Below are 14,005 nucleotides of genomic sequence, written 5' to 3' on the forward strand. Positions count from 1 at the left end.
CATGCATCTGCGTACGTCATCTCTGAGCCAAAGTTAGATGTGTCTGTGTGCCCCCAGACGCCAGGCTAGCCGTGTGCGTGACTCTCTCCTCCTGGTCTTTGGTCCTGGAGAAGCTCAGTTCTTACTAGGGCTGCCGTAGTATTCAAAGACTGCGAAACAAAAGCAAAGACAGCTTCAGAGGTTATGGATTGCACCGATAGGGCCTTCTGACGTCATAGCAAAACACAAAGCCAATTGGTGTTTAAGACCCAAGCGCTTCACCCCAAAGACTCTGATGAGACTCTAGTGTTATCTAGCTCCATTTCAGACCCATTCGGCATTTCTGGGACAGTTAGACATCCAAAAACTGGGAAGTATAGAACAGGATTGAATTTATTTACAAAAAACAAAAAAAAATTTTTTTTTTTGAGTGGGCTTTAGCCTTCTGCAGCTAAAACCAGTTCGTTACCATATCACTATGGGAATAGGAATTGAATATATATATTCGCTGGTCCAGGTGCTGTCTCACATGTCACTGGGTTTTCAAAGATGATGACAGGCCTACCTGGAGGAGACAGGATGTGTAAATTAATCCACAGGATGCAGAGGGTTGAACAGAATGTGGAGATGCTCGAGAGGGGATCAGGTGTCAAGAGACCACAGGTTAGGGGGCAGAGAGTGTTTGCAGGCCACTGTAGAAAAAATAATAACTCTAAGCATAAATAAAAATCTCCTGAAGCTATTGGAAAGATGACTGACCTAAGGGTCAAAAAGGAAATGGCTAAAAAAGTCTAGTGATGGGAGAAGCCACTAGACCTACAGAAAGAGTGTTGAAGAACATAGAACCTTTCCTCGGCCTTCCGCACCCAGTGAGGCAGGTGGGGGTCTGTCTTGAGGTCAGTGGAGGGAGAGCCACAGAGCGCTTTGAACGGAGGAATGAGATGGCCAGATTTGCATTCTAGAATGATCTAGGGTGGCAGCTGGCTCTGAGCACAAAGTAGGTCAGGAAGAAGAGGAGGAAGCAGCAAATCGTGAAGCATAGGGGCCGTGGCTCACAAGGAAGGCCTGGCTTACGAGGCCGGTTCTTGTTTTTGCGTTGCTCTGTGGAAATTAGCAGACACCAGGGTACCACGTGCTCCCAACCTAAAGAGACCACATAGCACCCAGGTAGAACATAAGCGGTGCTAGTCTCTGCATCCACTTGTGCTGGGTTGTGATCAGAGCTGACCAATCCACTGCCCACTCAGGCAGAGATTGCTGGAGGAAGAGGCAGTTTGGCATGGCAGGGAGAACATGTGTTTCTGGTTACGGTAACCCCCCTATTAATCTGGAGTCTGCTGTTTCCTTAGCAAGGACTACTGAGTCTTACATTTGTCTCCTCTGCACTTCTGTTTACTCATCCACAAAATGGGAACAATACCTTCCATTCCATGGGGTGGCAGTGTAGGTTACAGAAGACTAGGCTGATGATGCAGCCAGATTGGACTCTTGGCAGACATTAGACCTCCTTATGCCTCTCCTTGGAGCGGCACTGGCAGAAGCTCCCTCAAGTTGGGGTCCGACCTGTCCTTCTCTTTGGAAACCTTGAGCGGTGCGAAAGCGAACTCAGTGTCATGAAGAAAAGTTGGTAGCCTTCTACGGCAGTAAGAACTGAGCCTGATGACTCACACCGACAATTCCAGCACGCGGGAGACTAAGGCAAGAAGATCGTGAGTTCGAGGTTAGCTAGTCTTACCTGGTGAGTTCCAGACCAGCCTGTTTCAAACAAAACAAGGCAGGACAGTATGCTGGGTGACTATTTCCTTAGACACTCGGGGGACGCAAAGGATCACAAAACGGCGAGGGAGCTTAGATGGGCTGAATGATTTGTATGGAGGTCTTTCTCACAGGGCAGCTCCAGTTCCTGCCTTCATTCCTGCCTGCTTTTATAGAACAAACTGTCAGAGGTGCTGCCTGTGTCACACAAGCAGAATTAGCCCTCTAATGTCACAAGACTCTTGGGATTTGGTAGCTGGGAGGAGGGATCTGGGAAGCATGAGACCATTGGAGAACAGAAGAAGAAATACGCCTAGGAAACACTCCCACCGCTCTGAGTACCCACTGTCAGCGAGGCAGGCAGTGCCAAGAGTCTTCTTGAAGTCTCAGGGTGCCTCATAGTCGGAAAGAGTGGTTGTGGAGCATCAGATGAGCCCTGGGGAAATTCATTCAAGAACCTGTCTGCTCTGAAACCAGAGGGGAACGTGTGCAAGGGACAAGGGATTTTAGCCCACTGGCCAGTCCGGCTTCCTCAAGGCGCCTTCAGAAATTGGATAGTGGTGGTAGTTTACCCAAATATGATGTCTCCCCCTAGTTTATTTTTCTTCTTCCTCCCCTGAAGTACTGGGTGGTGAGAATGGGCCAGGAAGTCGTTTCTTTTTGATCTCTCTCCCATGCTACAGTAACAGGGAGTTCCCCCACAGTTTGTGGTTTTCACATGTTTTCTGGGTCTCCGGTTCATCTGCCCTAACCATTGCCTCCTGCCAAAGCCACATCCCTGGAGCAAGGTGAAGGCTTTGCTTCTCTGACATTGATGGGGCGCAGTGTGCTGTGATAGGCTTGCAATCCTCCAAACGGAAAGTTAGTGTGGAGTTACCACTTTACCAAGTCCAGGCCCTGGGGCCTCTCCGGGCTAGGCTGTCAGTGGGAAGGAATGGGAAGATGAACCTCCCATACGTCCCGATGACAGGAATCTTGTCGTTTACCAAGGGGCTCTGCCTGGTGGTTAGAGTTTAGGTCCTTTTGTCTTAGTTTGGTTTGGTTTTTGGTTTGTTTGTTTGTTTGTTTTGTTTTGTTTTTTGAGACGGCTGTGCCGGAACTCACTCTGTAGATCGGACTGGCCTAGAACTTACAGAGATCTGTCTGCCTCTGCCTCCAGAGTTATAGGTTTAAAGGCAGGAGCCTTATGTCTGGCAACATTTAGGTTCTTAAAGGGATAGACTCAGTGAAGAGGAAGTCTGGGTAATTGCTGTGTTATGGCGAATTAAGAACACTCAATGTACCGGTCATGAGTAACTTCCCAAAGCAGTAGCGTTTAGAGGAAAAGGTCATTCTAAACCAGGGAAGCCAGAGGTCCAGGGCATGATCATAAAACACTCCAGCACAGTTGTGGGGGAATCATAGATGGTCAAATTACTTTCTTCATGTTATTTAATCACATACATGACCAGAACAGCAAGAGGGAGAACATTTCAGAGAGTCCAGGCTCTGATTCCTGTTCTGAAGGAAACATGAGAGCAGAGGCAGGAGCCCACTCTGGAAGAGAATATCGCTCGCCTCCAGAGGCACCAGCTTGCAAGTCGTCTCCGGGCTGTGGGGAAATGGAAAGTTTTTTTCAATGAAACAACTGATTCATTGGGATACTTACCTTGTGGCCTCATACTATGAACTAACCTTGGAATATAAGCATGTATTTTCTATCTAGTGGTTGATAGGGAAATATGATCTAAAGGGTCCTTTGGAGCCAGATAGCAGAAGAAATTTTGATGCCTAAATGGAGGTTTTCTTTTTTAATTCCCCAAGGTGTTCTTTTCCAGATTCAAGTCTTCTGTCAGGTAGAACAATGAGTTCTTTCTCTTCTACCTATTTTTCCTGGTCTTATTGGAACATGACCTCTAGGATGGAGGAGGTGGAAAGACAGACCTAGGGACAGTGGTGAGATCAACACTTGGCTCTACCTGTCTTTCCAGAGCTCTTCTGCTCGCTTTGAATATCTATCTGGTCATTCTGACTTTTGCATCAAATACAACTGTCAACAATGTAGCAAAGGCAAGTATGGGCAAGATTTGGCGGAATGATATAGTTTGGAAAAGAAGGGGAACAGTTTCAGGATTTGGAGATTAAAAGTCTGAGTTTATTTGGCCACACTTGGGATACATTTTGGGTCCAAATAAAAGTCTAAGGGCAGGGGGAAATCCTACTAGTCTTTAAATTTACCCGTCTGGTGCACGATGGTATTAATTGAACAGATGTGTTGTAAATATCAGAAAATCTCTCAAATCAGGAAAATCTAAATTATTTTTAGCCCACCATTGTTATTAGAAAATAGCCTGACTCCCTGAAAGATGCCCAACTTAGATTCATTCAGTTGGTGTCTGGGAGCTCTGCCACGTGCCAGGTGAAATAGTCCCTTCCCCTTAAGGAGTCCATGGTCTTGGAGATACATACAGAAAAGAGAGCTTTGTGCACCTTGACCTGAACCCCCTGACCAGTGGGGGTTCTGGGGCTGCCCAGCACTTGGCAGAGGACACATGGTTCAACAAGCAGCAGCAGTGTAACTTCCTAGAGAGAGAGAGGAGGGGCTCAGAGCAGGAAGTCCTGTTAGATGTTTGCTGTCTCTGGAACAGGCCCCATTTCTTTTCTTCCTCCTTGGCTAGAACTGTGTCATCATCTCAAAGTTGGCCAGTGTCCCAAGACCTGCTAAAAAGCCAGCTTGGGGGATGGGCTACTGCTGAATACTATTCATCCCTGTCTATCCACGGCTCTCTGCTCTGAGGAGGAGGTCCTGGTCCTTCTCTTATCGACCAAGAGGCAGAAGGGTGCCCTGTAAAACAGCAGAAGTTAGCTCAGCGTAAGAAGCGAACCTGAAACTGTTTGAAGTGGGAATAAAGCTTTGGAAGAGCGTTCTTGTAGGCAGTGCCGTGTGGAAATAAAATAAGATTAGTTGTGAGACGAGGTTTACAGAGACGCAGTGAACCCAGGGCAGAGAAGTTGCCCAGCAGCTTTGAGGGCAAGGACTCACTAGGGCTGAGCTTCTCCACCCGGCATTGGACATATTGTTGAGTTGCACGTGCTGGTTGTGTGGGCCTGGAGCAGGGCCTAAGGTTCTGCATTTCTCACAGGCTCCTAGGCTTTGTTGACGCTGCTGGGACGAGAGCCATGTTTGTGACGAACAAGGGCACCTGTGGCTAATTGGGATTCTTTGGCATTAATAATAGCTAATATTTTTAAGACCGTACCTGGCACTGTGCCAAGAGTTTTACATGCGTGGCTTTAGCGTTGCTTTACACGTTTGAAAGTACCTGAGACGGATCACAGCAAGGAAGCCAGTCAAAAGCAATTAAAACAACGTAGGCAGCAGATATTAGAGATCTTGTCCAGAGGAAATCGTCACTGAGAAAACACAATGCAAGGAACACCACGCAGAGGCTCTCTAAAGTTTCTGGGATAGAACCCCAGGGAAGGAATCCCCAGAAGTTATTATGAGTTTGGGGGAAGGGAGATTTCTGTGCCATTAGCAGAGGAATTCAGAGCCATGGCTGACACGGAAGATAATAAGTTTTTAAAACAGAATTTGCAAGTATTTATTAAGTGTCTACTATATTCCAAGTGCCTGACATTATTCCAAATACATGGCATGTAAAAATCATTTCGTTCCTCACAGCAAGAGGCAACTGGCATTTTTAGCCCTCTTTCACAAATATGGAAATGGACCCAAAGTCACCCAGCTAATAACTGACAAAGCTGAGGGGTACGAAGAGGGGAGCTTCTGCCTGGGAGGTCTGGGATTTTATAAAGTTCTTTCCTATTGTGAGCTTCTTGACAGCTCCCAGTTCACTCTTTTAATCTGAGCAACTCTCACGCTTAGTGTTCAGTTAATCATTTCTTAAATGACTTTGGCCTTCCGACTTACAGATTCGTCTATCGGATGGGTATTAGGTGTCATCGGTGTGCTAGGTTTGGTGTAGGAGATGGGACTGCGGTAAGCAAATATAGGACACTTCTCCAGGAGGCTCAAACCTAAGGAAAGAGGCAGGCAGTTGTCACATGAGTATCAGATTTCAAACTTGCATGTCCTGCAAAGGGAGATCCTGTACTCGACGAGAATCTGACCTAGACCAGGAGCCAAGAAGGAAGTTCTCTTGACAGAATGTTGGATCAGAGATGAGTAGGTCTTAACTGGCTGAGGGGGAAGTACACAGGCATAGACCTGAGTGCCTTATTATTTCACTCACTCAATCCCACCTGCCCCCCTCTCCTCCCCCCTTCTCTCCACCTCTCCTCTTCCTTCTTCCTCTCCTCCTTCCCCCTTCCCTTTCCCTCCAACTCCCTCCTGCCCTCCTTATGCTCAGCAGAGTCTTCTGTGGCATGGGTATCTAATATGCTAATATGCTAATATGCTAATAGGAATCCAAACTTGTCTTAGATTCGAACTGCCCCGTACCATAGAGTGAGCTGTTCTCTTCACTGCTCTGACCCCACCGTATACAGTACTGTTTGCCCCAGAGTAGATAACTTAATAAACATGTATTGGAGGAAGTAATTAACTACTAATTAATTAGGTACACAGAAAGTAGGGAGGCCAGTTCATCTCAGGATGAGGAGAAACTTTCTAACAGAGGCAGTCAGAGGCAGGTAGTCAGCCAGTAGTGAGAGAAGATCCTCGGATTTGGTTTGAAAGAAACCAAAAGTCACTTAACTCTTCGAGTCTTCTTACTTATTAATTAAAGAAAACATTTGTCTTGCCTCGTTCTGAGCTAAAATAACCTAAGTAAAAGAGTATCCCATTAAAGGCTATTAAATGAGTTCTACCAGCAGGTTAAAATGTCTGACCTGCCAGGCCAGGTGGAACCAGACTTTGGGTTTGTAGTGCCTTAGGTGGGCATTCTTCTCCTAGGTGGGGATTTAAGCAAAGCAGATCGAATCCCTTCCGATGTACACGCACAGTGTTTGTGATGTGTGTCTAATACTGAGCCATGACCGTGAGAGTTCTGTTTTGACATCTTGGAAACCTAATGCTTGAGCTAAGATACTGGATGTGGGATTGTATAAAGATCGCATAAACCTAATGCAAAAAGCTCATTTGGTTACATCACTGGGGGGGGGCGACAATTTTTTGGTTGTTGTTGCTACTGAGGATTCAACCCAGGGCATCACACGTGCTAGGTGGGGACTCTACCACTAAGTTACACCCCTCCCGCACAGAAAAAAAAAATCTAATTTCGATGTATAAATCTCTATGAAATGAGAACATATCTGACTCCCTCTCTCCCTCTGTATTATGACTCTTCATTTCGGCTCCGTAGCTGTTTGCCAGTCTGCAAGGGGTTGGGGGGAAGTTCCCTTCAACTGAATGTCAGTGGTTAGAATTTTAAGGAATTTTAAATTGCAGGGAAGGCCCCAGACAGTTGGTGGCTCCCTGGTGAACTGAAAACCTTGCCGTCTGCTGGCAGGAGTATACACAGAGACTGAATTTTTATCTTAGCTCCTATGGAAAACTAAAGAAGCCACAGACCCTGTGAGTGTTCACAACAACAAAGGCAGGGTGAGGTGCCTTTGGCTCCTAACAGGAGTATCTATGAATTCCTCAAGGAATTCCAGGCCCGGTTGATCCAGCTGGCAGGAGGTATCGATCTCCACTTCAATTCACTGAATAAGTAATGGTTGCCATAGTTATTGAGCAGCCGCCACTGGCTGGAGAGCAGAGAAAACTCCATGCTCCCGTCTGTGAGTTTGGCCAAGAGAAAGTCTAGCTCTAAGGTCCCACAATCAATCGACGACCCCCCCTGTCCCCCCACCCACCACATCACACCTGACAGTTGCTCAGTTTCTTCATCCTGATAATGAGGGCGGAATCTTGGATGTCCTGTGAGCCAGGAGGCCCTGGAAGGATGGAAAGACCGTGCTCAGTTAATGGACTGGCATTTGATTGTGAGAGACACCTCCTCGCCCCAGCTTGTAAATCAGATTTACTGTATCTCAACGCTAATAGAATTAAATATCGGCAAGTTAGTGCTCGGCCGTATGGTACATGGGGCAGGACTTCATGAAGAACCGTCTCCCATCTTGTTCTAACAGTATTCTCCAAATAGCACTAACCCAGACATTTTAAAAGAAAGGTAAAAGAGCCATCTAGTTATCTCACAAATAGGTTCATCCTTTTTGTGAAGAAAAGAAAATACACTTCTTTATAGTGTGCATGTGTGTGCATTTTTGCATGGTCCACAGTGCAATTCTGGAGGTCAAAGAAGGCAGCATGGGGGAGCCCATTCCTCTTTTTCTACCATGCGGAGATCAGGGACTAAACTCAGATCATCATGCTGGGCAGCAAACACCCTTATTTGCTAAGCCATCTCGCCATTTTTATTATTATTTTTGCATCAATGAGATCGTAGCCTGGGTGCTATTTAAAAACTCTCTTCTTCCTCTAATGTTACCAGTATTGTTCAATAATCTTCATACTTATCTCCGATAGCTCCAGGATCTTCCGCTGTATGGGCATGCTGTTATTTACTGAACAGTCCTCCTGTTCTTCAACAGCACCCCTCTTCCCGGTGCTTGCTTCGTTTGGGTTCTTGGGTGTGGGGTGGTAACAGATAAATGCTGTGCCGTGTTTCCATACACGCAGGGCCATTGCGTTTGTTTACTTTGACTTTCTTCTTTGGATATACTCCCAGGAATGGTGGTAGGTTGGTCAGAGGCTATGGGCGTTTTTATACCTCTTGAATTGACTGCCGAACTTGCCACCTGGTTCTGTGCTTTGGGGAGAACAACTTAAACTTTTCAGCAGCTCACCACCGCAAGCAGGGTTCCTCAAGGTTCAGCCGTTGTGTTTCTCCTGAGCCTGCAGCAGCAGGGCTCTGCGTTTAGTAAGGGTAAACCAAGTGGGGAGGTGTGCACCTGGCTAAGCAAAGTGAGAGCTGCAAAGCTTGAGGCTGGGTTTCCTTTAGTCTTGCAGCTGCCTCCCAATCACCAAGTGTCAGCCACTGTCTCAGGTGCTGACTATTCCGGTGTGTGGTGCACTATGGTTGGTATAGGTAATATCATCTTAGTTGGAGGACATTTATAGGATGATCCCACTTTTCAGGTCCTTCGCTCTCCAACGTTTAAGATGAACAAGAAGAATAGGACTAAGACCTGTGCATTCCATGCTCCTAGGAAGACATTGAGTCTTCTAGAGATTGAGTCCCAGGCAAAGGGCAGAGCCAGAATTAGATTCACTTCTAAACCCTGGGCTTCTTTCTCTATAAAACACTTCATCTTACCAGAAACCTGAACGTCATAATTCACTGAGACACCGGGGGCAGTTTCCATTGATGTACTTAAATACATCTTAACCCAACAGCTCTGGAAGGGGCATTAGGAGTCCTCAAATTCAGCCTCCTCTCTTAATAAGGCCTTAGTGAGGAAAGCTCTTACCCCAAGTCATATCCACGACCCACACTGAGAACGTGGGCTTCCTGCTCTGCAGGCCACTTTTATATGGGACAAGAAAGGGGAAAAAAATGTCCTGGTAGGTTTTTTTTTTTTTTTAGCTTTTGCTTCAGGGAAATAACTTTTCTAACAAGACCTAGGACTAGAACGACTAAATCAAAGAGAGGTTAGAAGCTAATGCTTGTTCACTGTTAGAAAGATACCTTCCACTCTTTAAAAAGTGGAGTTTTATATAAGGACCGGATTGGGGGAGACACCAAGGTCATTGTCCGAAAATACACACATACATATACATATGCACACGCATGTTCAAAAACGAGTAAACATGGTTTTTAGATATAAATATACCAATAGAAGAAAACTAGGAATAGAGGAGACCCCACTCTTCCCTTAGAAACGAGGTTCTACTTTACGCTGTCAAACTTGCCTGTGTGGGATGCCAGGCCCCTGTGTCATAGTGAGACCCAACAGTGTTTTCTAGCCAGAGAACAAACTCTTCCTGGAAGACTGGCTTCAAATGCCAGCTTTCTGCAACTGTATGAGTGAGAACATCACCAGCTTTACCAAAAGATCCAATTGGCTAACATGGGGACCCTTTTCTGTATAGTTTTGTGGAATTAAGAGGTACTCTCCATGTCTTGATAAATGTGTGTCTTCCCAGGCCTCCCTCTCTCGGCTGTGACTTTTCCTGTCTTCTCTGTCTTAGGAGGACCTGTGTGTTTCTGTGGAGTTCCAGGTGCAGGTCAATGGCTGTTCTGAGGGAACTCTGGAAGGAAAGGTGGCTTTTCTAGATGGTGGCCAGCACAGAAGCAGAGGAACTCACTTAGGACCAGGCGCTAAGGGGCTCACGTCAGTGGCTCCCTCCCTAGTTTGTGGCTGAAACATTAATTCACTTTTCTGCACCAAGCCATGTGGGCGAGACTGGCTGTCCGGCCCTAGATCCTCCCGTTTCTGCCTTCCTATGGCTGGAGTTATGATGCGGCTACATCTGCTGGGATCTGGGGAATTAAAAGCAGGTCCAGACCGAGTTTCTAACAGAGCTATCACCCCAGTCCACAAAGGGCCATCCGGTTGTAAAATGTCTAACCCATCCCACAGAGAAGGAGAGAGACCTTAATTAGGATGTCTAGTGCCTTTGATCTGCCCCCACGCTTACCAACTTCTCTCTGTCCTTCTACAGAGCGACATGGGTTAAAAGAACCAAAGAGAGTGGAGGAGCTATGCAACAAGATCACAAGCAGCTTGAAGGACCACCAGAGGAAGGGACAGGCTCTGGAGCCCTCAGAGCCCAAGGTCCTGCGCGCACTGGTGGAACTGAGGAAGATCTGCACCCAGGGCCTCCAGCGCATCTTCTACCTGAAGCTGGAGGACTTGGTGTCCCCACCTTCTGTCATCGACAAGCTCTTCCTTGATACCCTGCCTTTCTGAGCAGGGGAAGCCTGAGCAGAGAGCTACTTGCTCTGCTGGCACTGGTCATTAAGTGAGCAAAAGGATGGGTTTGAACACCTGCCCCTCTATCCTTCCTCCAGGGGAAAAAGCAGCTCCCATAGAAAGCAAAGACTTTTTTTTTTCCTGGCACCTTTCCTTACAACCTAAAGCCAGAAACCTTGCAGAGTATTGTGTTGGGGTTGTGTTTTATATTTAGGCTTTGGTGGGTGGGCTGGGAGGGGGTAAAATAGTTCATGAGGCTTTTCTAAGAAATTGCTGACGAAGCACTTTTGGATGATGCTATCCCAGCAGTGGGGTGGGGAGAAAGGATAATATAACTGTTTTAAAAACTCTTTCCGGGGGAATATGACTATGGTTGCTTTGTATTTAAAAATAAGAACAGCCAAGGGCTGTTCACCAGGATAGGGCTGTGTCTTAAGACTGATCCCTTTAGTATGTACTTCCCGGATCGAGGCACATAAGTGGTGCAAATGAGGCGGGGAAATTCTTCATTTCTTCATTTCTTTCTTCTTCTTAAAAAAAAAAATGGCAAAAAAAAAAGATGGAAGATTATCTACAAATCAGACTTAGCAAAATGATAATGGCTATTCGCTTCCACATACAAGTGCAATTTTTTAGAGTGCTGTCTTACTAAGTCTTGTTTGTGAACTCTCCCTCATTTTATATGAAAATAAGAAGGAAGCAGTCATGTTATCAAACGGCGTGCTCATTTTCCTAGCTCACCCTTGGTCCACCTGTCCTGTAGAACCCTTCGGAGGTATGGCCCTTCTAAGACTTTCAGGCCACTCTTGATGGAATTCGACACCCCTCCCCCCAACCCATGACTATCCAGATGTCCTGAAGGGGGATCAGGTTATAAAATGGATTGCATACGACTGTGTTCGCTGTGTGTTTGTCAACCTGGACAGAGTTCTCTAAACCTTCTTTAGTTGTAGCAAGTTCCTGATTCCTCCATTCAGAAGCCCAAGGAGCATTGGGTGACTCGATCAAGGGTTAACCCTAGGAGAACATGCAAATAAGTAGGAACTGGGTCAGACAGGGTAAGCACCAGAGATGATAAGGATTTATATATAAATATATATAAAATTAATTTTTGTTATTGGTTAGAGACAATTTTGGAAAGCAAGAGAATCATCTCTCTTTTTTTTTTTTTTAAAGAGGAAAAGATAGTATTGATGTACTAGCAAAGATTAGTGGGTTGCGGTTCAACATTCCGTGTTTGTGCCCCCTTTTCTATGTTTCTACTGTTGATGGCATATTATTATGAAATGATTCGTCGCATAGTGTCCTTATTTGTATGAACATTTGTATGCACGTTCTATTGTAATCGCTTTGCCTGTATTTATTGCAAGACCACCAGCTCCTGGAGGCTGAGTTACAGAATAATCAAATGGGGTGTTCGTGGTGACTTGGATACACCGGTTAGAAATTATATAAGCATATATATATAAAAACATAGCAGGTTACATATATATTTATAATGTGTCTTTTTATTAACCATTTGTACAATAAATGTCACTTCCCACGCAGTTATTTTATCCTTCATTTGCAGTGACCTTTAAGGCAGCACTGTTTAGCACTTTGATATGAAATTTTTGCTTATGTTTTGCTAAATTCAAATAACGTTTGAAGATTTTTAGGTCTAAAAGTCTTTATATTATATACTCTGTATCAAGTCAAGATACCTTTGGCCGTTTTGCTAAGACTCAAACTTTGAATGTCAAACCAATGTCACGGTAGCTTCTGTTAGCTTTTAATCATTTTTGCTTTAGTCTTTTTTTTTTTAAAAAAAAAAAAAGAAAAAGAAAAAAACAAACTATACTGTTTATATTGTCATTAAATTATACAATCAAACAAATGCCAAATGACTTGCCTAATTGCTGCAAAGTATAACCCGGATAGCGAACCATGTCCTCTCCCTTTCTTCGCAACTCACTTGGATATTTGATCATGTATTTTGTTTGTGTAAGATTTTATGAGATATATTACCTTCCTATCACAATGACAGGACCTGGAATGTTAAGATTTCTGAACCTCAGACTTGGAAGGGTGCCTGACTCACCAGATCTGAGAAGATCTCCTGAAATTCCCAAAGGAGGAAACTGGGGGCCACTGCAGGGCAAGCAGGTAGCAACAGAATTAAGACTCAGACTTAATTGGCCTTTCCTTAGTCTCTCCCTCGTCTTACTTTCAAAAAATAGACTTTTGAACATAGTCACTCATACTAACGTTCTTCCTGCAGACGGCCTTGAATAAAGCAGTACTTTGGCATTAATTTATCGAGCTTACATGCAAACCTAATAAACATCATTAAATATCAGGAAAGCTAACATTTCACACGAGATCGCTTCAGACCAAATTCAATTTGAATTTGAATAAATTAGAAATACTGTGCATACATAACCTTCTTGTGCACCTTGAGTATTGGAAAGTTAATCCTTGGTTTTTTGTTTTGTTTTGTTTTGTTTTGTTTTTTTGTCCTGTCTGAAAGGCAAAGCAAAACAGCAGCACGGTGCTCTGGGAGATGCTGTGCCCCTTCTGTCCTCACACCCACAGACTGAAGGGAAAGGACTGACTGAGCATCTATCTGCTGGGTTGAAGAATGATGAGGCTGTTTTAGTTAAGGGCCAGACACTAGTGCTGAAAGGAAAGACTACAGCCAGTGTCCTTCTGTCTTCCATAGTTATCACAACTATGAGAGCCTCTTAGGTCACCATTTTTAAATGTTGACACCCAAGTGTACACGGAGTGGACCGGCACACTAGCTCTTTGGAGGACAAGCATTAAAGCAGGTGATTCCTCCCCCTGAAGGGAGGGCTCTTTCAGTGTGAACCCGTCCTCAGTGGGGGGTGGGGGGGAAACAGGAATCCACTTGCTGTTCTTGGAGAGTGCCTTGCTTTTGTTTCAAATGGCCAAGTCTCCCAAGTCCTTCTCCTCTAACGGCATTGCTTTTAGTAAGTGTGTGTTAACCTGTGGTTTGAAAGAAATGCTCTTGTACATTAACAATGTAAATTTAAATGATTAAATTAAATTACATTTTACCAATGGCTACTGGTGTGTTGAATGAGCCTGCTTCCTTTAACAGCTTTCTCTTAATCGGCAGAGTGAGGTTTACTGTGAACTCTTTAAACGCATCCACAAATGGATTTTTTTTTTTTTTAAGGCTTAGTGATGCTGCAAAGTTAATAGATATTCTGAATCGGGAATAGATTAAACCTCAGCGATTGGGAAGAAGGACGCTCTAAATTCAATAACCATTTATTGACTGTTTTCTGGGGGCAAAGCATGCTGGGTGGGCCTAGAAAACACACACACACACACACACACACACACACATTGTGAAACACCATTTCTTGTCCAACTGCCTGTAACATGGATAGAGCTAACC

The 14,005-nt window shown here is 44.9% G+C and overlaps 1 protein-coding gene across 3 annotated transcripts in view; it reads left to right on the top strand.

Moving 5' to 3' along the window:
• The window catches only part of Nr4a3 (nuclear receptor subfamily 4 group A member 3), a 41,046-nt gene extending 27,380 nt beyond the window's left edge, over positions 1-13,666 (top strand). For 2 of the 3 annotated variants that reach the window (XM_032904281.1, XM_032904289.1), the window contains one exon: positions 10,349-10,808. In XM_032904281.1, the coding sequence (XP_032760172.1) occupies positions 10,349-10,596 (248 nt within the window). In that variant the 3' untranslated portion in view covers positions 10,597-10,808. Of the gene's footprint in view, positions 1-10,348 lie in introns of all 3 variants that reach the window. The other variant, XM_032904273.1, reaches the window with a different exon arrangement.
• Positions 13,667-14,005: the final 339 nt, after the last annotated feature.

The sequence above is a fragment of the Rattus rattus genome, chromosome 1, assembly GCF_011064425.1.
Source record: "Rattus rattus isolate New Zealand chromosome 1, Rrattus_CSIRO_v1, whole genome shotgun sequence".
Lineage (NCBI taxonomy): Eukaryota > Metazoa > Chordata > Mammalia > Rodentia > Muridae > Rattus > Rattus rattus.